The sequence below is a fragment of the Toxorhynchites rutilus genome, chromosome 3 (assembly GCF_029784135.1).
Source record: "Toxorhynchites rutilus septentrionalis strain SRP chromosome 3, ASM2978413v1, whole genome shotgun sequence".
NCBI lineage: Eukaryota > Metazoa > Arthropoda > Insecta > Diptera > Culicidae > Toxorhynchites > Toxorhynchites rutilus.
The window spans coordinates 274,762,756-274,786,894 of record NC_073746.1 but is presented as its reverse complement, the minus strand read 5'-3'; the positions used below and the strand labels follow the sequence as shown (position 1 = coordinate 274,786,894).

Here is a 24,139-nt window from a genome sequence, read left to right as displayed (position 1 = left end):
ACATGTCGGTGGGAAAAAAAGCTCCCCCTACTTTCATGTGTTTGCAATGTCGATTTCACCCAGGCAGCTTGGTTTTGATGTCTCTGTTAGGGAACCGCCACATGTGTCGTCAATTTCGACCAATCAGAAGTGGGTATTTCCATTAGGATAGGGGTTGAGATTTTACAACTGTTTAATAGTTAGTTTCATGACATATATTATTTTATTCAATGTAAAAAATTGTTATGGAGTGCCGAAATTGATTGACGCAAAAATTTCATCAATCCATCATGCATTGACTGAGCAATAAGCATTTGAAATTGGACAATTTTCACGGTGCGCTCGATTTTCAATTTTCAATTTGTACCCCAATATGTTCCCGAAAGACGTAATCCTACGTCAAAAATACTTCCCAACTTCATTTTATGATCAGGTGCAATATTATCACATATTTGCTGAACACCTGCTGAAGCATCATTAGCCATGCGGATAGTGTGGTCGTGTAAAATAGCTTTGCATTCCAACCGGCCTTGGTTCGATCCCCATTGACGTCGTATGGACTTTTTTGGCACTTTCCCAAATGAAATGAGAAAAGAAAACAGAAAGAGATGTCTGCACGCATACATACAAACCATTTTTAAGCTTTCAGTTCATTATTTGCGCATTTGACTCTCCAGCACACTAAATGACATCATTTCTGCCAAAGATGAAATGTTTTCTGCCAGCGCTAGTTTGGGTGTAATGACTACACATTGGATCATTCGTATTTGCAAATAAACATTTACACTTAACTTCGCGTTTAAAAAAATATATTAAACATGAAAAAAAACTTTCTGAAATTATGATATTATATGTAAATTAAATTAAAAAAAAATAAAAAAATAACAAGCTAGGGTTTATTTGGGTTGGACATCTCGAAAACCACGAAAAACAGACAAATTTAAAGTTCACGCATGAAAGTCTTCTTGCATTTTTTCTGAGTTTCCAGAGATATGTAATAAGTCGATTGAATTGAAGGGTATAGTGTAGAATACAATAACTATCTTCATTTATAAGACTGGTCATTTGAACTTTATTGTTGTGGTTATGTGAGAAACATTAAAAAAAACTAAAATTCCACTGTTTCATAACTATAGAACCAGGGGGAAAAAGTCTCACTCCTCTACAAAATAAACGTCAATTTCACATGAATAACAATAAGTTTCCAATTGTAATAGGCAGCTGTCGGTCGGATGATGAAGGTGCTCATCTGGTGCTCACTGTTGCCCTCGATAAACACAGTTGTTTAGTGACCGGTCCACGGATCACCTTGCTACCCTTACGGGCATTCGCCACAAGCACGAGACTGTCTTGGCCTGGACGGACATCTTTGATCCTTCCCAGTCTCCACTGCATTGTCCGTACGTTATTATCACGGTCAATTACCACTTTTCCAAGGGTCACTGTTAAGTGATCGCGCCATTTGTTATGGTTTTGCTGTGTCATGATATAATCCTGTGAGCATGTCGCAATGTCAGTTAACGGATGTCTCATTAGGAAGTAGGCAGGGGCAAGTGGGTTTAAGTCGCTCGGTTCCTCAGATAAAGGGATCACCCTTCAAATCCTACGCCGGTTCGGCAACGATTCAAAAACTATTAGGTTCGGGAAAAAGAAATCCATTATTTTTGCATGGAATTCAAAACTTGATCAGGTGGTAATCACTTGGTGCTGGGTTCAGACTATATGATATATACATTAAAACTAACCAAGCTCCCGGAGGTAGGTAAGTCACTACAGATGTGTTTGGCCTTGCGTTGTCCTGATGGAACACAACGGGCCTCTTCTGTTAGCCGATTCGATCGCTAGCTTCAAACGGTCCGTCTGTTGACAGTAGAGATCTGAATTTAGTGTTTGACCAAACGGAAGCAACTCATAATAGATGATGCCTTTCAAGTTCCTCCAAATACACAGTAGAACCCTCTTGGCCCTTAATCCTAGTTTGGCCACTGTTTTCGCACAATATTGTCGTATGTGATCCATTTCTCATCCCCAGTCACCATCCTTTTAAGAAATGGGTCGATTCCGTTCCGTTTACCCAAGGCATCACAGATGAAAGCTCGATCCATCATGTTTTTTTGTGTTAATTGGTGTGGCACCCAAACATCGAGCTTCTTGTTGAATCCAGCTTTGCACAAATGATTTACAACTGTTTTATGGTCGAGCTTTAGCTCCTGGGCGATGCTAAGTGATTTTATCGTCATTCAAAATAATGGATTTATTTTACTCCAACCTAAGATATTGATTTGAAGGATGTGTAAACAGATAAATACGTAATTTTTATGAATAAAAAACTAGTAGAAAACATTTCCGAATATTAGTCATAGAACACGAGAATAACAACCCCACCTAGTTTCAAGTTTTTAAGTTTGAGAAGTAACAGTAATCGTCGGTGATATATTACGGTGCGTATTTCATTCGTCGGTGCCACATCATCACATCACCTCATCGGTTGTTTCAAGGAACATCGACACGCCACTCCCTGGCAGACGGGTGTAATCAGCGGTCTCACTGGATGCACACACATATATGCAGGAAGAAAATGAATGGTGAATGAAAGGTTCTCGTTTGATTCTCACTACACTTTAATCTGCGTATTTTTAGATTTGGCGGTCAAGGTCATACACCCATACGTTTCCTTCGGCTCATGGAAAGTACAGATTGGTTTTGTTTCCAACTCTGTACTGACAGCCTATAAATATATTGTTTCTCGATCAGTGAGTTGTTGGTCTTTCCGATTACATTCAAATATAAACACGTGATATTTACAATGTGAGGAATTTCATCTGCCGATCCATCGTGATTTGTTTCGAGAGTCGGTGGTTGTCATTTTTTGTTTTTATGTTGTACAGAATGCAATAAAGGTCAATCAACATGATTAGTGAAAACAGTGCTATTTGGGTGTTGCAAGGATGGTAATGTCGGGCAGCAGATAGAGAACGCTGGGAGTGCAAAAATATAAATTAAATGCTCACTTGATGCGCCACATTGTATTGTATGTTGGTATGTGGTGGACAGGGTTGCCACATTTAATTCTGTACAATTTTTTCAAAAAACTGTATCCTAAAGTTAAGGGAAAATATGATGTTTGTTTTCATTTTGAATTTTTTTTTCTTATTTATGGTTGTATTAATAAAACAAAATAAATCATAAAATGGTTTCTCCATAATCCTCTGAATTGTATGATGTTCATACATGGTTTTGTTGAACTTTGCCTTCAAATTTTTCGTCAATTTCATCCTTGAAGCTCCTTCTTGAGCAGAATCATGTGAGTGCCAACCGATTTTCGGTCTTTGTTTTGCTGGCATTGTAAAGCGAAAATACTCACTCAACCCACGCTGATGAATTTTATCAAAAAGTGTCTTACAAGCGACCTTAGCAATGGATACAAAAAATTCTCACCACACCTTTTGACATTCAACAGCTGGGACCAAGTTATATCTGAGTCAATCAAAAAGATTCCATAAGATAAAAAGATTCGTCTTGAGTAGCCTGAATACGATATCCAAGTCATGTCTATCATCTGCTTCAACGAACTGAGGCAATTAGCGCATCAAAACATTAAGGGTTTGGTAGCTTAACTAAATTTTGAAAGTTTTTTCAAGACCGCAGTTTTGATATCCGGATCGCTGAACTTGAATCGCTTTGAAATCTGTTTCACGAGTTCAATATAAAAGTCCGGACAAATCGATTTGAAGGCCAGCTCCCAAACTGCATGAAATACTTTTTCAGCTTTTTCTGCATCGATACCAACGTAACCATCCTCACGCTTCTTCAGAAAGTCTTGAAAATCTTTCATACAAGGTCAGCATCAGCGAATTGTTGCACTCCAAACATAAGTTACCCAACATGATCAACAATAACATTCTTGTCTCATTATAAAGTTCGCAAAATTGAGAACTTTCTGATTAAAAAATGCAATTGACGTTATTGATGAGCGGTAGAAAGTTTAAGTAAAGTAAAGTTTAGGAACACCATAATCGGTTTCAATGAGTCAATATACGATTGACGGATTGATTATTGTTATACTTAGCTTGGAACGAAAAGAATAATTTAAAGAGGTATTCTAGTGTACAGACACGAATTTCGGACGTTTTTTCGAGCTGCGTGAAAACAAAACAAAGAGTATTTTTACGATCAATTATATCATTATTTGTTCATTTATCTTTTAACAATAGAACAAAAATTAAACAAGGAAAAAATATTCATAACTAGAATGGTTACAAGCTAATGAATTGAGGGGGTTCAGAAAAAAATTGTGCCATGGCGTATACGATTCCAGCCCTTCTGGTTATCCGAAACAAAAAAAAAATCGAACAGATTCTGATTCAGTGCTGCTATCGCATGAACCTCGAACAAGTCAAAAACATCTTTATTGACAAAATGGCTACGGTTTGAAAAACAAAATGAGGTTCAAAACGTTTTTTCTTACGTTCCTTTTTAAAAATAGTAAAATACGATTTTTGATAAGTTTTTTGTAGGGTATATTCTTGAATGTCTAAACTACAGAAATATGAAGGAAACATTTTTTTGATTTTTTTCATATTTCTAGACTAGAATACTGCCTTAAGCTCTTCAAATCGCTCAAGATTTCGCTGAACAACTACCTCCAATGAAAGCCATCTCGTTGCGCTGCGTTCAACATTTTTATAAATCAAGGTATCTTCGTATGCACTGTAATAACATTAATATTTAAAATTGACTTTGAAAAAAAATCTGTAAATTCTGTATCTGCTGAAAATCTGTAATTGTTTATATACAGATTCTGTATCTGAAATTTGACGGAAATCTGAAAAAAACACAGAATATTCTGTATATGTGGTAACCCTGGTGGTGGGATACTTTGCACAGCTGTTCGATTTGATTATGTAGAGCGATATGTGTTGCTGAGTCGAGACACAATTCTAACAATAACACCACTGTGCAAAATGTTCTAAGCATAATTATGTGGTGTTCATTTTCGGAATTGGTACTACAGAAGCATGTTTTTTTTGTTTAGCGAATTTTACCGCTGATCGTTGATAGGTACCGAAGATTTGTCACAGACAGCGTGCAAATACAAATATGTTTTCACCTCTAAGGCCTCATTCGGCAACCTGACACTCGCCCTACGTATGATTTTCTCAATTATACCTAATTGATACAAATTGTCTGTCGCTGCTAGACCACTGCGTTGCATCACTATCTTTTCACGCGATATGCAAGCTCCCAGCCTCGAACCAATCAATTATTAATTAGCTATCCCTTCTGTTTCCTATTATAGACAATTTGCAAGCCGGCTCCATACTCGGACGAACCGGATGCCGTCACGGAACGCGAACGATGCGACTACACCCAGCGAATCACCTACCAGATGGCAAGATCCGGAACAGCGTTGCGAAGGATTCGTGTTTACGCCGACGGTATCTACGATTTGTTCCACCAGGGTCATGCCCGGCAGCTGATGCAGGTAGGCAGCAGCAGAATGCAGTTCCAAATAGCATTTGCGTGTGGTGCGCGGCAGCGCATTGCCAAACTCACCTCCTCGTTCAAATTACCAATTCCAATTAACTTTTGCAGGCCAAGAATATATTTCCCAACGTGTATCTGATTGTTGGCGTGTGCAACGATGAGCTAACGCACTTCAAGAAGGGCCGCACTGTGATGGACGACGAGGAGCGCTACGAGGCCGTACGGCATTGTCGCTACGTTGACGAGGTGAGCTTTGGTTCTGAATGTTATTTGGTATTCAAACAGTAGCGATTGTGGGCGCGGTCCCAAACAGTCATAAGATACCGAAGCTGGATTCGACCCCATTTTGCTAAAATTGAGACGAAGACGAATTTAGAAACTGTAAACAATGATGTTTCTGTGCAGGACTGTGTTTGATAGGATTTTTACAATTGATCAGAAAATTAAGTCGTTGATCCCTAGGGAGATTTTTCGGTTTTCAAAAAAAACTCGAAATTTGAAGGCTGTGTCTGATTGGGCTGATATTTTGCATACGATGTTTTTTCGGTGTGGTGAACATTTTGTATGGGGCAAGTTTTTGAAATTTTTGGGTCGGTTTTTCCCATAAATCCCAGAAAACATTAAATCGTATAACTTTTGCACATGCTAGGTCGCACATATATTCGTATCAAATTACAATTATATAAAATATCAATCAATGTATCATGTGTATCCGAAATCGTATAAAATGGAAAAAACGGGTGGGTAATGTCGTGGACATAACCGGAGATACGTAGGACTACACCAAAGAGTGTCCATTATCATTTATATCATGGAGCACAGATAATAGAATTACCAACTTTTCAAGCACAAAATTAAAGAAAAAATTGAAAGGACAGAATAAAACCTCAGCACACGACAAATTTTGATTGTTTCGTATTTGCATCTAAACACCCAAACGCGGTGCAAATGTTGTAGGGTTATTGTTCAGCCGGCAACGCACACACACTTGATGGCAAGCATATCGTAATAGGAATTTACCGTCTGGTATCGTGATATAATTTGGTTTTGCATTGCTCATGAATAACTGTCCTTCATTTGATACCCATATTGATGGGGCTTTGAGAAAATATATAATCCGCCATTTTGTAGCGGCTGCCATCTTGGATTTTCAAGATCATGAAATACGCAGTTTTATAATGACTGCAGAGATAAAGGTGTGTTCCAAATTTCAGATCAATCGGTCCTCTTTGACCGCCTTCCTGGGTCAAATTTCAATTAATGTGGTACATCGCTATAGACAAACATGTTACATACAAACATGTCACAGCTAAATAAAACCGTTTAAAAACTCCAGCACTAATCTAATCGAGCGCGACTAGCATCGATTAGCCTTCCAACGCTTTTAACACACTTCGATAAGCCTCTCCTGCTCCACATCGCATAGAAACTCCTGTCTTTCCATGTTGCGGTATTATACCGCATTTATCCCCTGCAAATGCAGCGATATCTCTTATGCTCAAAATCAATCTCAAGAAAGCGTCTTTCCTGCTTGGCGTCCGATGATAGAATGTGGCCGAGCACTTTTTTTTCACTTAAATTCTTTTTATTTCTTAATTTGGTTTACATTATAATATAATACTACATTTCAAGTGATCAACCTAGGGTTCTACATCTTTAAGTTGATGTGGCCGAGCACCACCATCGCTCACTTTAAATAGCCATATAGTTGTTAGCCGTTGTAGCGACCGCCTATATTTATTCATAATCCCTTTTTCGTCCCCCACCTTCATCATGTCCATACGTATCGCCCGTTCCTGTGGTTGCTTGTAATGAATAGCTGTTTGCTGCGGTAGCGCACACAAAACGTACGGGAAAGTAAGGAATTCTTTCTTCCAACTTTGCATCAGTTTGAACTTTATATGAGCTGAGAACCCGTAATGTGTAGCATATAAGCAATTGCTGAGGATATTTCCTATCAATGTGTGTATTTGGAACCAAAATCCGTTCATTAATTGAGGAGGTATTAGCGTTCAAAAACTGAACACTTTTTCACACTGAAATATTAAAATGGGCCCCTATATTGAACGGTTAGACGTAGTCCTACGTCAAAACACCCTAGAGGCGAATGAACCCCAAAGTTTAAAGCCTCCTAAAGCTAAAAAGAAGAAGAAGAAAAACACGATTTCCTATATCATTGATGGATTAAATCGTATATTGGCATAACGATCATCCTAGTATCGCGATATGCAGTATTATATACGCACATTCTATTCATTTTATATAGCATTGTCCAGTCTAATATCAGTATAAAAAGTTTCGCATATCGTTTTAAACGGCTTTATGTGCGTAGAAAATGTGGCATATGCATAAATCGCCTCCACTTTTGCGTGTATATACCAGTTATACGTATCATATATCATTCAAATGTGTATTGTGTATTATGTGGATTTATGTATATCCCCTCCAATTATGGCTATTCATACGATTTAATGTTCGCATAACTATATATGCTAGGTCACATTTAAAGTGAGTTCGAATCAAAATCACATATAATGTCGATCAAAGGATACATTGTGTACATTTAAGATGTTGTGAAATGTGAAAACCTCGATTTTGTTTATCACTACAGTTTAAGTCTTAGTTCGGTGTAACAAGCATCAGTACTACCGTAAAATCTATACCAAATCATATATGCATATCCGGCTGATGCAGTTTGTGAGTCGTATGAACATATAAATTGAATCAATGTAGCACTGGGAAAAATTCAGCCGTATGACACGATTATCGCTATCTCATAGCGAATTCGTTTTTAAAACTGAGTCAGTGCCAAACTGACTCTGTAATAAAAAAACGTTTTCAGTTTCACGAATGCGTTGGTTTGTTGGTGTACGTTATATAGTCTGATTTGTTTATATTTACGACGGCAAATGTACAGTGTCGACGTCTGGTGGTGATATTAGTGCTTGGGAGGTAAATTGTTCTCCATCAGATCAGAAGGGCCAAGTGCAGTGTAAACATATAAAAGTTTGAATGAAAATTTGTACTTCATATTGTTCGATTACCTAACACATGTAGTTCTGACACTCACTTAACCATTTGTCGATGCATTTCCTGTTTGTTCCACAAATAATTACTATTATAATATAAAATCATCATTAGACACAGTTTTCGTTCAATATGTTTCTGCGATATCGGAAAAATCCTCTTATTTAATCACATAAAATAAATATTCGATACGTTAAAGTAAATTTTCATTCATAATTTTGATTTTGAAATTTATTCCACCTGAATATCCATCATTATTTTCACCTCCCAATGAAAGCACACGTAGCTTAATGCCGTCTACTCGAATATACTCTTCAAAATCAGAATCCGAATTGGATTACGCTTCCAATAATACAAAAGCAAAAGCAGCAGATTTTCCATTTTCATAGTCTTTATTTTTAGATTTTCCAAAATAATATTCGGAACTTGACAGTTCAGTATAGTTGTATTGGTGAACCCGAGTGCCAACCCGTGAAACATCTCAGTGCGAAACTAACAGTTTTCGGGGCGAACTAGTGCGACACTGAGTGCGAAACTGAGTGAATAAAAAAACGTTTTGACAGCAGTTAGTGCGGCACTGGGGTTGAAACTGAACAAAAACGAATTCGCTATCACTCTATCTACCGTCACCACCCATCTCACTATCACTCTGCTGAAAAAGTTCATCATCGACATCACGATATGTCAGATGGTGGTAAATTGGTAATTCGCGATGGTGTCGACGTCTGGTGGCGACTTCAAATTAGGGCCATAATTTGTGTCCCAAAATCGTTAGTGTAATCTCTATCAGATTAGAAGACACGAAGCTGGTTTTTAAATTTTAAAATTTGAATGAAAATTTTCACATTATGTCATTTAATTACTTGAAACACCTATTTCTGACTTTCATTCAACCATATGGCTATACAATTTCAAAATTGTTGCTGAATTTTTTCATCATAATATAAAATTGTCTTCATAGCCAATTTTCGTATGAGACTTTTTCAACAACTGCAAACAAAAATGTTTTTAATTCTAATAGAATACTTTGATATGGAAAAGCTAATTTTCATTCATAATTTTAATTTTTCAAAACGTTCATTCCGACTGAAAATCAGCTATTTGTTGACGCTCCCCTTAACTAGTAAACGAAGCACAATGACGCCAACGCGGATCGCTGTTTTCAAGAAAACAAATACTTTTGACGTTTGAGATGTTGGCACCAAAAACATGGCGGGTGTCATACAGCTGGAAGAATCGCCATACAGCTGGAAATTGAGCGTCCCTCAAATTTCGTTCGCAATATGGCCATGTTCGGTCGTGTTGTGTGGCACGTGGCGCCGTCCTGCTGAAACCACATGTCATCCGTATCCATATTTTCAATTTGTGGCAAAAAAATCGGTTAACATGCGGCCATAGCGCTCACCATTCATAGTTACCGTCTCGCCGTCCTCATTTTCAAAGAAATACGGCCCGATGACTCCACCAGCCCATAATGCGCACCAAACAGTGACTTTTGGCGGATACAATGGCCTCTCAATTGGATCCGTATATGGGGATTTTCTGAGCCCCATATACGGAAATTTTGGGTGTTCACATAGCCACCGAGCTCGAAATGTGCCTCATCGCTGAAGAAAATTTGATGCGAAAATTCAGCATTTTGCTGCTGTTGTTCGTTCACCCAATCGACGTATGCCCGACGCATTCCATGGTCACCACGCTCTAATTTTTGTACCAGTTGGACTTTATATGGATGTAGGTGCAAGTCCAAATGCAAAATTCGCCACAATGATGTGTTTGACAAGCCCAATTGCTGAGCACGCCGTGGAATCGAAACATTCGGGTCATCCTCCACACTGGCAGCAACAGCAGCAATATTTTCGGCCGAACGCACATTACGATGATGCACAGGTTTCACAATATCCGCTACGGATCCAGTTTGTTCGAATTTACGCACTACATTAGCGATTGTGTGCTCTGTAGGCCGTCCATGACGACCAAAATCCGTCCGTAATGCTCAAAAAACATTTGCCGGTTTTTTCGGATTTTTATAGAATAATTTAACAAAATTAACATTTATTATTAAATTAATTCTAATAAATGAAACTTTTTTGAATTCTGAGAACATCCTACATCCAACCTAAAATTTGTGGCTGAGAAACACACCGTCCAATTTTTGTTTTATCATATGCGGAACTGCATTTACCTAATATGCATACATGATATCGATTAGTTCAATTCAACGATAGTGTATACCATAAAACCGATGTTTGTTATACGCAGATAAGACTTAATCTGTCGTGATAAATAAAATCAGATTCTACGATTTTGGATATACACGACGTATGCTTTGATCGACATGATATGCGATTGTGATTCGATCCCACTTTATGTACGACTTAAAATATGCCAAGTTATACTATTTAATGTTTGCTGAGGAATGCAGAAAATCAAAAGATATACCTACAGAAATAATTGAGGATATGCACAATGACTTCGCTGATGAATATTCACAGAAAATCAACGGTAAATCTAAAATCAGCTACCAAATATCTTCTTTGAATAGAGTATGCACATCCACTGGACACTTATTGTACTTAAGTCGTTGGATCTGTCTGTCATAACGCCTGCTTAAACCTGGTAAAGATGGGGCCGCATAGTTAGCTGACTATAAAACCAAGAACCACGACCCTGCAACTCCACATAAAAAATGCACCATATAACAAATAACATATTAAATATTAATAATCTTCATTCCCGTGTTTTTTCCCTTCCGCAGATCGTCCAGGATGCCCCGTGGGAGCTTGACGACGCATTTCTCGAGAAGCACAAGATAGACTTCGTGGCACACGACGAAATTCCGTACAGCTCAGAGGATTGCAACGATGTGTACGCGAAGATCAAAGCGCGCGGCATGTTTGTCGCGACGGAGCGCACCGAAGGCGTCAGCACGTCCGACATCGTCGCCCGGATCGTAAAGGATTACGACATCTACGTGCGGAGGAATCTTGCCCGCGGATACACAGCCAAAGAATTGAACGTGTCGTTCCTGTCGGAGAAGAAATTCCGCTTCCAGAACAAAATGGACGAGCTCAAGGATAAGGTGAAAAAGGGCAAGGGAGACATCATAAGCAAGTGGGAGGAAAAATCATCCGACATCATTCGCACCTTCCTGCTGATGTTCGGCAAAGATAGCCGAATTTCGAACTTTTGGTCGGAATCCAAGCACCGGATAGTATCGGCACTCAGTCCACCTGGAAGTCCCAATGGAGGAAGCAGCAGCAGCTTGCATGAATATGGCGATGAGGAGGGCGAAAGTCCGGAATCGATGCTCGATTCTCCACCGACAAAACGTTCGAACCGACAGAGGCCCGGAACCATTTTAGCGAATCAGCTGTCGGAAACTGAGGATGATGACGACGACGACGACAACGATGACGATGAAGAGTTTGTTGATTCTCAATCGCGACCGACCTCCAGCTATAATCTGGATACGGTTGCCAACGGGCAGAATGGCCAGCACTAGGCTAGGCTGCAGGGGAGGGGAAAGCATGATTTGTTTATTTTTTGTGTTGCGTATCTGCAGTTAATGCAGTAAAGCCAGCATCGAATGAGAGAATTGTGTTCGCGAAGTTGCGTGAACCGTGCGTATTGGATCGCGATAAGGTCCATGGATATTTGTCGTAGAATCAGACTGGTACGTTTACCTAGTAGAGGGTGTAAGCTTACGGGAATGAACAACAAATTATACATACAATAAGAGAGCGAGAGGCTGAACGCGAAGACTTTGGGTGAGTGAGATCCGGAATAAGTATGATTGCGAAGCAAGAGTAACTAAATTTTCTAATTATATTTATTCGATTATTATTACAAGTGTTGAGAGAGAAACTATTCCTATCACTCATAGCAGTCAATAGATATGAATCAGGTCAACCGTAGTTTTTTTTTGTCCTTCGTGGTCACACTGTTTTGTTCGTTCGTTTGGCTTCATTCATCTACAGCTATTTCATCTAGTTTTATTGAGTAGAAATAAAGTTTACAATGTTAGGTATTCGCTACTTTCATGGGAAGTCTTGTTAAAAGCTTGTGGAAAATTTGGAACGATGTGTACGGTATACAGCACTCTTATTCAAGAAAAGATTAAATACATAAACACTATCAAAGGGAAAAGGTAATCAGCATTGATTTTTTTTTTGTATGTGGCTGTGTTGTGAAAATTCGCGGAGGAGCTTTGTATTAGAGTTTTCAAAAGAATGGTCTGGGCTCATACTCATAACGGAAATCAAGAAAAATACACTAACGAAAAGTTTTTTCCAACCTCACCTTAGCCTGAACATTCCACTGACGTGTAAGAGTTTTGATGAAGATTTAAATTAAACGCAAATCACCGACATGGTTTGATGCAATCCAAAAAGCCCAACAAAACATTTGTCGGGGACCTTACTCGAAAACCAATAGAGTGCTAGAATCTGAATCGATGTAACATTTTTCTGAGCTTTCGGAGGATGCCTTTCGAATTGAAAAGAGTGGAACATAAAGCGCACAGTGAATACCGCTAGTCTCTCGTAGCAGTATTTGGAAACCCCGGATATCAATACAATTTACTTATTCGAACGCTTGTTTGAACACTGGGGTTCTGTTTTTTCTGTAAAATGAGTAATCGCGATTTGGGTGGAGGCGGCGAAATGGCTTGTGGAATGCGCGTTGGACTTTACATACACCGATACACCGATATACACATTGTTGAACCAAATTTGCAATTTTTAGACGCTTCTGTAGCGTATAGGTTGTTTGCAATAGATCATAAACAAGTCAAATATTCAATACGAGAAAAAGAAATCCAACACAAATATTTAAAGGCTTTGAAATAAACATGTTGTACAATGTTTCCGACGGCTTTTGTATCGAGTTTTGAAGAATTATTGAGAGCAGGGGCAAAGCTCGAAAGTAGTCTAAGTGGAGTGTTAACACGTTTTATTTTCGGCAAACCCTAATCTAATTTTTCCAGGGGGGCAAACCCTGGATCTAATTTTAAATGCAGATAAATATGGCGCTTACGGTGAGTACATTATTGATGGAATGTAGTGCTTTGAGGGGTCAAAATATTATGAATAAATGATTTTTACGTGTGAGACGCTTCTGGAATAATTTAAAAACAATGAATTGCAAGCACTTTTGTATGATGATGACACTAAAATGCAATAGTACCCCTTGAATCATTTGTTTTAGCTAACTCCGTCTGCGGAGGACGGATCTCTATAGCAGAAAGTCCGAAATCGAACCTGAAACTATAGAAAACCAGAGCAGAGAGTCCAAAGCCCCTAAGGAGGATTTTATTTACCTATTTATTTATTTACTAGCTGACTCGGTAAACTTTGATAGATTTTTGTTATCAATACCTTTAAACATTCATGTTTTTTTTTACTTACGATCACGAGCAGAACTGCTCATTGATTTATCTTCTATTTGACCCTTTACAATTATCTTTTTAATATAAATTTCTTAGTACTTCTACCAAAACTCGTCAATATATTTTTTTTTTCCTTTATTGATTTAATTAGGCTCAAGTGGATGAAGAGCCACCATCAAGCAATACATTTTAAAACTATTTCAATATATTATAACTACATAATTATTAACTTAAGTCTAATTAGCTAAAACTACAGTGCAATATAAAAAAAATATATAATTTATTCTTTCGTTGCCTCGTCGGTATTATCCTTGTCTGGAACAGTGCCTGTGGTGGGTCGTAACAACTACATCGCCAGTTGATGTAGCAACGGTATCCTTTGGTAGTGTCTCCTTGTTATGTTAATAGCTCCTGTAATGATCTTATCTCAACGGGTACTAAGTTCTGCTTGTGTAATAGGAAAGGAAGGGAGAATGGACAGTGGGAGTAGGAGATGCGACCTAAATAATAACATTAGCGCTTCTTAGGAAGACATATATGGGGTACATAAAATTAGGGTCACGAGTAGCTAGGATATCGCGAACTGGCATGCGTGAGTGTACTCCTTGAGCCTCTAAATCGGCAACCAGTTTAATTCTTTCATTGCAAAATTCATTACATGACCAAACAACGTGCTCGATGTCATGATATCCTTGACCACAATTGCATAAATTGTTAGTAGCAAGACCTATGCGGAAGAGATGCGCATTTTGCGCGGAATGATTGGACATCAATCTGGACATAGTTCTAATAAAATTTCTGTCAAGATCTAACCCTTTAAACCAGGCCCTCGTTGAAACTTTGGGGATAATAGAGTATAGCAATCTCCCAAGGTCATCTCTGTTCCATTGGTTTTGCCAACATTATTGAAGATGTCTGCTTTATCTCTTGAGAAATGTAATGAGAGTACAAATCCATGGATCTCGACCGTTGGTTTAATTCGAGAAGCTTCTTACAATTCTCAATTACTAATGGGTTCATGATTTCGCCTCGGATTAAGAAGCGATAGGACAGTTCCCAAAACCGAACCTGCAATGGTAAAACACCTGCCAAGACTTCAAGGCTTATGTTGTGTGTTGATTGCATGCACCCTAAGACTAAACGCAAGCAACGATACTGTATCCTCTCCAGTTTAATGATGTGGGTTTTAGCAGCAGAACGGAAACAAAACGAACCATATTCCATGACTGACAGTATTGTAGTTTTGTACAACCGTATTAGGTCTTCTGGATGAGCACCCCACCATGTTCCAGTAACTGTCCGGAGAAAATTTGTTCTCTGTTGACATTTTTTATTCAGATACGCAATATGTTTTCCCCATGTACATTTAGCATCAAACCAAACTCCAAGATATTTGAAGCTTGTGGATTGAACGATGGTTTTGTTGAACAATTGAAGCAGAAGTTCGGGAGGTTGGTGCTTTCTAGAAAATACAACCATTTCTGTTTTCTCAGTTGAGAATTCAATACCTAGCTTCACAGCCCATGTAGATAAATTATTTAAGGAAATTTGCAGCGGTCTTTGCAAATCAATAGTTCTAGTACCTGATATGGATACAACACTATCATCTGCCAGTTGCCTCAAAGTACATCCATCTTCAAGATGATCATCTATATCATTAATATAGAAATTATACAGAAGAGGTCAATATAATATCAAATTATTTTCAGACACAATTCTCGTTCAATATTTTCCAACCACTTGTAAATAACATGTTTCTCCGTTACATGGAAAACATGTTTGATCTAGAAAATATAATAAAATGGAAACATATAAAATCGGACGATTCCTTCCTCGAGTTTTACGCTTACCATAACACTTGGCGATCCGTTTTTAGTTATATCTTCTTGAATGGCGTTAACGTTCCCTGTGGAACTTTTGTCGTCTCAACGTATGCATTAACTAGCGTCATTTATCAATACATAGTTGAGATTTCTTAAGCTAAATAACACGCCTTGAATGTATTCCGAGGGGCAAGCTCTAGAATACGCGTGACCACAGTGCAAGTCGGAAGAAATTTCTTTGACGAAAAATCCCCCGACCAGAACGGGAATCGAACCCGAACACCCGGCATGATAATGTGCGACACTAACCACTCGGCCAGGGGTGCAGTTATTTATTTAGTTATAAAGTTGTAAGATATATGAGTGTGCTTTCTCACCTGAAAATTCATTTTCACTTCAAATGGACTAACAACTCTTGAGACGATGTAATTGTAGAACGTATAGTAATTCAATTTTCCGAATTTTCCCATTTTCCTTCAGAGTTTTCCGAAAATTTTCAATTGTCAAGTTTGATTGGAATGTGGTAGATTGAAAAATGTGTAATATTTTTATGGGACCCTCAGAAACATTTTTGGTACTTGGCTCCATTTGCTTCATTAGTTTTCGAGTTATACAGAAATTTGTGTTTCATTTGTATGGCACCGTATACCGTATACTGCTTAGAAAAAAAGTGTAAGGTAAATGATTTTGGTTTGTCCAGTCGAAAATATGATCATGGTTTGTCCACTTTTTTGAATGCTCTAATTCTGCGCACCTGTGCCAAATCAGGTATTCGAATGTTTCAAAACATATAAATAAAATTGTCTTTTTCATTACATTAGTTTTATAGTATACTAGCTGACCAGGCAAACGTTGTTCTGCCAAATAAATTATTTCTAGTGAATATTTTGGGTGTTGCATAAAACACACTAATGTATTGTAAGTATGTAATGTAATGTAATTGAATATTTTAACGATCTTTAAAATAAATCGAATGTGATCGATAAAAAAACGAGTTAAATGATTTGAACGAAAGGTTATATGATGTTTCTTGGTGTATTTCATTAACGTAACTGACATGTTTGATCTCTTAAAAGTTAAACGTCAACTGAAAAAAGTAATATAAGTTTGTCGTAAAGTAGAAAAAATGAAATATTAAAAAATCATATTTATTGCTGTCTCCTTGTTAGAAAATACGTGCATGAGATTTTCAACATGGCTTAGTTTATAACAGCTTGGTATCGTTCATAAATTGGAAAATCGCGTTATTTTATCGTAGTCATTCAATCGAGGAGTATTCACATCGGTAATCTAAGTTTGAAACACAGCCATATTGCTTCCTTTATTCATGGATTTTTTTATTATTCTTCACCGATTTGTAGAACTCAATATTCATATATGCATATGAGTGATCGGATTTTACAATTCGATCGAAATCGACTTTTACACTCTTAAATTCGTTCGCCTTGTCGCGAAACGATGGTCAAAATAAGTTGTATTCAACAGAATACAACCAACAATATGTGGGGACGAATACGATCGAACTTCATTTTGTGTTTGAACACACGCGCAATGTCATGACAATGCATTGCGCTTTGGCCTGGCTATAACTAAAGATGTGTCGGCGTTGCTCATGATAGTGTCTCGCAAGTGAATGTATTATTCCTCGCACCGCTTTTGTTGATTGTGTAGTAAGAATTGCAGTCGTTCAATCTCTACCTTCGCGTATATGTCGACCATAAATTGTTGGCACAGCTTACGATATCTTGAATTGGCGTTTTTTAACCATGTCAAATCACCATATTATAAACATAAAAATCCTTCGATCGCGCCCTCTGTTTGTTTCGTCGCATGTTCATAAATATTAAATCAAAATGAGAAATGATGTTCATAATGAATTAAGTATCTGTGACGGGGTCTCGTTGGTCTAATGTTTATGCAAGAGATTTTTCGTTAAAGAAACCCTTCTGACTTGCACTGTAGTCACGCGTATTATTGAGCTTGCCACTCCAGAATACATTCAAGGCGTATTGTTCCTCATAGAAATCTCAACTATTTACTAATAAAAATGACGCAAGTAGTACTACGTTGAGAAGGCAAACCTTGGGAACGTTAGTGCCATTGAAGAAGAACATAGTGAGGCTCGTATGAACGGTGTGTGTCAACGATGAATTCCAGATTATTGTTTTTTCTTCGCATTAAATTTCTCGTGCCACCGTGCTATCATGATTCCAGCAGCGCTTGTGCTTTGGATCTACACACGTGCTTTCCAGCTGATGTTTTATCAGGGTTGATGGCAATAGCGTGATTGTCATTTTGTAATCCGAGCAAATGTGATTTGAAGAATTTCGATAACTCATTGTGCTCATTCAAAAAGGCTTCCAGCTCGTCGGAGATGCTCCCTGCTTTAGATGAATTGATGTTACTTGTGTATTTGTAGATGGATGTTCAATGAAGCGGGCGTTACGCCATTAGTCATTGAACAACTTAAATAAATTCGTTCTGTTGAAAAAACGAACAACGGTTAAATTATTAGAAAATTTTTGACACAAAAATAATACAATCGCAATTAAAAATAGGGAATTGGGGTCAAAATTTAAGGTTATATGTATGGTATGAAGTCAAATTTTTGAAAAAAAAATCCAGATCTTTTTTTCTGCATAGAGCCACCCTATTCGGTACTAAATGTATGGTTATCGGTATCCTACCGGTATCATATATAGTTTACAACCTATTCTCATACCTACCAAGTATTTTGAGTATAATTTCATCAAAATCGGTCGAGCCGTTTCGGAGGAGTTCGGTAACAAACATCGTGACACGAGATTTTTACGGATTCACATTTTTCAAAGGATTATAAAATGCTTCTTCTATTGGTGTCAATGCGCCCCTCATATGAGCTAACTTTCAATCAATCACTAGATGATTATTTCGCACATATTCAGACCTTTTCTGGGTTATAACATTTACAAATATTGTAAACATCATGCTTGCACGCCATTTGTATCAGATTTACATAGCCAAACCACGCAATTAATGCATTTAGATACATCAATTCTGATCACGAGTTGTCCGATTCATTATTGTTATTTTGTTCACATGATTTCTATGGCAACCGCTTGGCGCGCTGCAGTTTGTTTATTGTGTTCTTCGCGCATAGCAGAAATAAAGTTCCTCTGTGTTGAGTGTGTTGAGGTCACACTTTTAAAATGCCAAACAAAAGGCAATTTTCTGGAGAAAGCCTAAATTATGAATGAACCAACATTATGACAGTAAACTAAAGCAGTGATAAATGCAACATCTACTTGAAAAATAGATTTTTTTCATTCAAAAATTGTGATTTCTAAAACCGGACAAACAATGATCATTTTTTGGACAAACCATGATCAGAGCTGGACAAACCATGATCATAATTTCTCTTTGAGGAAAATCGTTAAAAAACATAAAAATTTGAATGATTTTAACGCCGTATGTTAGTATTAGCAACTAGAGACTTGGGGCTTTTCAACAAACCCAAACTCGTATAGATTATATGTGATTTTCATGAAGAAAAATCGATTTCCATTTACTATTTGCGTGAAAACACCCTAAATTGGACAAACCAAGATCATTTACCCTAGTAGGCTAGAAATATTGTGGCGCGGGAAAAACATAGTGTGTATAAATGCCGCACATTTCTATTATAAATTTATTTTCTCGTTTTCGTTTTTCGAAATTTACCTGAGGTCAATGTAATGGGGATGAGACGAGACGGCCCAAGCCACCGAAATGACGCGATCCGTGTCCATCGCCGACCCGCCGTCGGAATCGGCGGTGTCTCGCACGCAAACCTGTGTGGATACGATCCTTTAGCAATGCTTGGTACATTACGTTTTCCCGGTTAGTTTTTGTTTTGAAATACAATACCGCGCCTACTTGTAGACTACTACACTTTTTCTGAGTGGTTGTTAATTTTTTTTTTTTATCCCAACAGTTTATTTTATTAGGCTCATTTAGCAATTCAGCTGTAACGGAGCCGAATTCATTCGTGTACATTTTTTATCTTAAGATAACTTTTGTTGTTTATTACACTGTTCCAATTTTGAGGCGTAAGAGTATCGCTATCTATCGATAAACATTTGTTTTATCTATAACACAGTAGCCGTTCAGGCGCAAGAGAATTTCTATTCTATCGATGCACAACACATGTTGCCTTTTTTCGGCTCAAGAATATTGCTATTGTTCGAATGTTCACAGTTGGGCTGTTCACAGCGGAACTGTTGATATGAGGCTTCCTTTAATAGTGCCAATTACCGATTACCTTTAATAGTGCCAATTACCGATGCAGCAGACCGAAAATGTGAGCGGTAAGGGACTGGGATTACCGACACATGATGATTGTTGCGTGGACATAGTAGCAAGAATAACACACTAAGATGGTCAGTTGAGGGGCCCTAAGTTATGAGCTCATGATCGTTCGCTTAGTAGCGGACACGCAACCAATTAGGCTACGAAGACCCCCAGTGGTTGTTAATGTTGCAGTCGTTTTCTGCGGCGATTAATTCCGGTAACCATAATGTGACATGCTTTAATTTCCAGATGAGTAGATACAAAGAAAAATTGTTCTTCCATCGTACGTCAACCCGTATACCCGCAGAAAGTGCATTCCGTGGTATCGCTGACGCTGCTCGTTCTCAGATTGTAGAAGGTTTCCTCGGCAACAGTTTTTCCAGCGGCGAAAGTGTATTGGAGATTTTTTATTCCAAAGAAAAACCTTTCTCAAGGTTAAAGTTTTTTCAAAAATAAGGCCATGTTCCCACTGCAGCGGGGCGTGTTCACTTCTCGCAACGACATTTTAATTCACTCACATTGCACCGTGCCAGCGGCGTGTCTTCGGCGTGTTTTATACAAATTGTCAATGTGTATTTTTGAATGAAAGAATGAAAATTGGTTTATTTTTAAATATTCCAACATCGTTGGACGTGTCCGGGACAAAAATCGGACGGTGAAAAACGTAAAAATAAAAAAAAAACGAAAAATAAAAATTATGTCAGTACTACAAACAAACATATGCAAGAGAGAAGCGGAGAAGTAAAAATATCGCAGGCGTGAAGTGTTTTCGTTTACACGCCAGCCACACGCCGAAACCACGCTCAGTCTGGTGTGAACATATCGGTAAGAACACACACGATTAATCGTGAGCATCACACGCCTCGCCCAAGCCACGCTGACGCCCCGTTGCAGTGAGAACAGGCCTAATTCTTCCTAGGATTGAAGAAGAGTGGAGCGTGGTAAAACATACGTCAACTTCGTACTTCAGCTGTTGTAGCGGTGTTTTCTCGTGTGTGTCTATTGAAAAGGCTTGCTTCCCAACTGTTGCTTTTTTAAACGGTTTTGTTTAGCTTGCCCTGTAATTTGTATGTTTGTATGTTTGTATGTTTGTAACATGTTTGTCTGTAGCGCTTTACCAAATTAATATAAATTTGAACCCCTTCCTGTTGATCGATTGATCTGAAATTTGGAACACACCTTTATGCAGTCTTTTTAAAACTGCGTATTTCATGATTTTAAAAACCCAAGCTGGCGGCCGCTACAAAATGACGGATTACATATATATTCTCAAAACCCCACCAATATAGGTTTTCATTTCATCTTCCTAAGCTCGAAGCCGCCGGACGGTTTTATATCGTTATCGTCTATCGTTGAAGTGATACCGTTATTGTCGTGGCTGGTGAAGTGAGTGTTGAACACTAACGGGATTCCCTGTATTGCAAGTGGATTCATTAAAGCAGACACAACAAGCGAGAGGAAGAAACCCAGCACGCGAGCGCTGTGTGCTGGTGTGTTATCGCCGTAGCACCGTCTTCGACATCATCACCGCGTGGTGCGATACACGGGTTTAGTTGTACCGAACGATCAACACGCAGCACCGTTATAAATAATCCGCACTGGTGTGCATAATAAGTATACTGAAATTAATAGGTTGAGGTTATTAGGTTAAGGAATTATAAAAAAAAATTGCAAAAATTATAAGAAAGTGTACATCTGCCATTTTAAATGGCAGAAGGGGAAGAAAGCGTTGACATGGATATCGAATCCACTGTCTCCCCCTCCCCAGCTACGGGTGCTGGGAAGTCGCTTAAACGCGTTACCCCCTCAGAAAATATCTCTTCACAGGAAGAGATAACTCACCTCAACGAGCCTCCCTCAAGAAAATTTACAAACCTTTCCTCTTCATCCCCTCAATCTCCCGCTCACGCTTCCGCTCAACTCCCGAACTTGCCTCCCAGCCCAACTGATCCCGCTCTCGCCCAACAATCGACCTCGACCTCCCCCTCAGTTGCTTCCTCTTCCCGTGTCAAGGTCTATCCAGAAGATTCACCTGGAGCTGGCCCATGGGTTGTTTTTTTCCGGCCCAAACCGAAAGGAAAATCCATCAATGTCATTCAGATCTGGCAAGATTTTATTCCTCCGTGGTCGAAATCTCTAAGGTTAGACCGAACAAACTGCGTGTTGTCGTGAGTGATCAGAAACACGCAAATGCAAATGTGATCGACGAGAGGTTCTCCCTACCCTTAGAAAAATCCTCGGTCGAAAACTACTAAATACATTTGGTAATGCAAAATTAGTAGAATGTACAAATTTTTTTGTACATATTGTCAACAAACCCGCATCCCTACCAGAGATTAGTATATTTTACTCGATAACATTAGTAAGCTTGTATATTGTCATATCTGAAAATTGGTGAGAAAAGCGCGTATTAACCATTTTCATTGTTCCCATAAGGCAATACGGAGGTATAATAAGGATATAATTCTGATACGTGCATTTTCGGTGAGAAAATGTAGCCGATATTGGGCTTCCGAATCATGGTTCTGCTTGACATATGTGTTTATTAGTATGGTCGAAAATGACTATAGATTGGTAGTATTTACCAAAAAATTCGTTATATTTACTAATTATTTCTCTCAGTGTAGAGTATCGTGTCTACGTGCCTCCCATGACGTAGAAACCTCGGGGTGGTAACTGAAACGGGTCTAACGTGTGAAATGATAAAGGAAGGAGTTAGTAAATTTAAAAGACTCCCGATGGTGGGCGTTAAAATTTTGGACAGCCGCCAACTAGGGAAAATATCCCAAGAAGAGGGAAAAACTAAATTCACTCCGTCAGACTCGTTTCGAGTAACTTTTGCTGATTCCGCTCTCCTTGACTACGTCATGGTGGGCAAATTGAGACTGCCTGTGCGACTCTTCGTGCCAAAGCTATGACTTGCCAAAAATGCAAGTTAGTTGGTCAGACTTCTGATTATTGTGCCAAAAAGGAGCGCTGTGCCCATTGCGGAGAGCAACATGAGGGGAAATCATGCAGTGCGACTGAGCATAAATGTCCATATTGCGGGGGATCCCCACACGAGCTCTCAGTTTGTGAAACTTACAAGAGCCGATGAGAGGAACAGAAGCGCTCTTTAAGGGAACGCTCGAAACGCATTTTTGTGGATATTTTAAAGGGCGCTTCTTCACTGGCCCAACAACAACAACCAATCAACACGCAAAATGTCTTCGCCACGTTGCCCGTTGATGAAATGGAAACGGACACAGCTAACGGGAGCACACCGTTCATTTTCCAAGGGAATCCCCAGCGCAAAAATGTGACCACACCCAAAGTTCAAGGACAAGCCCCTCCGGTTATACCTACTGTTAGCATGCCTAAAAAACCGAGTGCAGCGGACAAGCAAAATCAGTTCCTTCTGGCTTCCGTGGGAATAGTTCACCTTCGAACGATCCAGCACTCGAGGGGACATCAAAAACCCCAAATGTCCCTATTTTTCCGTCCAACTCAACTCCCCAATCGGGATTTATAAAGTTGACTGACCTTGTGGCTCAAATCTTCACATGCTTCAATGTTTCCGACTCTATCGGAACCATTATCATTTCAATGCTTCCAGTATTAAAGACAATTTTGCAACAATTGATGCAAACATGGCTTCTCCTTGCAATGATTATCTCTCTTGATGTCTAATTCAAATAGAGAGGTCGGAGATATCACTGTTTTACAGTGAAATTGTCGTAGTCTTATCCCTAAATTGGAAACATTCAAATTTTTAATTCATAACTTCAATTGTGATGTTTTTGCTCTGTTCGAAACTCGGCTTTCTTCGCGAGATGATATCTCTTTCCACGATTTTAATATTATACGCTTGGACCGTGTTGACGGATACGGAGTGGTGCTATTGGAGATCAATAAGTGCCACTCATTTTTTAGAATTGACCTTCCACCTTTTAGGGGGATCGAAGCTGTTGCTTGTCATGCAAACATCAGAGGCAAAGACCTCTGTATTGTCAGCTTGTATCGGCCTCCGAAAGTACAAGTTAGCCGAAAGCAACATGCTGACATGTGCTCACTCATTCCTGAGCCACGGTTGATCTTGGGAGACTTCAACTCTCACGGAACTGCCTGGGGGGAACAGTACGACGAC

At 38.8% G+C, this 24,139-nt stretch overlaps 1 protein-coding gene across 2 annotated transcripts in view; it reads left to right on the top strand.

The window, feature by feature from the left end:
- Positions 1-13,360, top strand: part of LOC129776399 (choline-phosphate cytidylyltransferase B-like) — a 59,008-nt gene extending 45,648 nt beyond the window's left edge. For both annotated transcript variants that reach the window (XM_055782025.1, XM_055782026.1), the window contains 3 exons: positions 5,279-5,464; positions 5,575-5,712; positions 11,252-13,360. In XM_055782025.1, the coding sequence (XP_055638000.1) occupies positions 5,279-5,464; positions 5,575-5,712; positions 11,252-11,998 (1,071 nt within the window). In that variant the 3' untranslated portion in view covers positions 11,999-13,360. The remainder of the gene's footprint in view (positions 1-5,278; positions 5,465-5,574; positions 5,713-11,251) is intronic.
- The last annotated feature ends 10,779 nt before the right edge of the window (positions 13,361-24,139 follow it).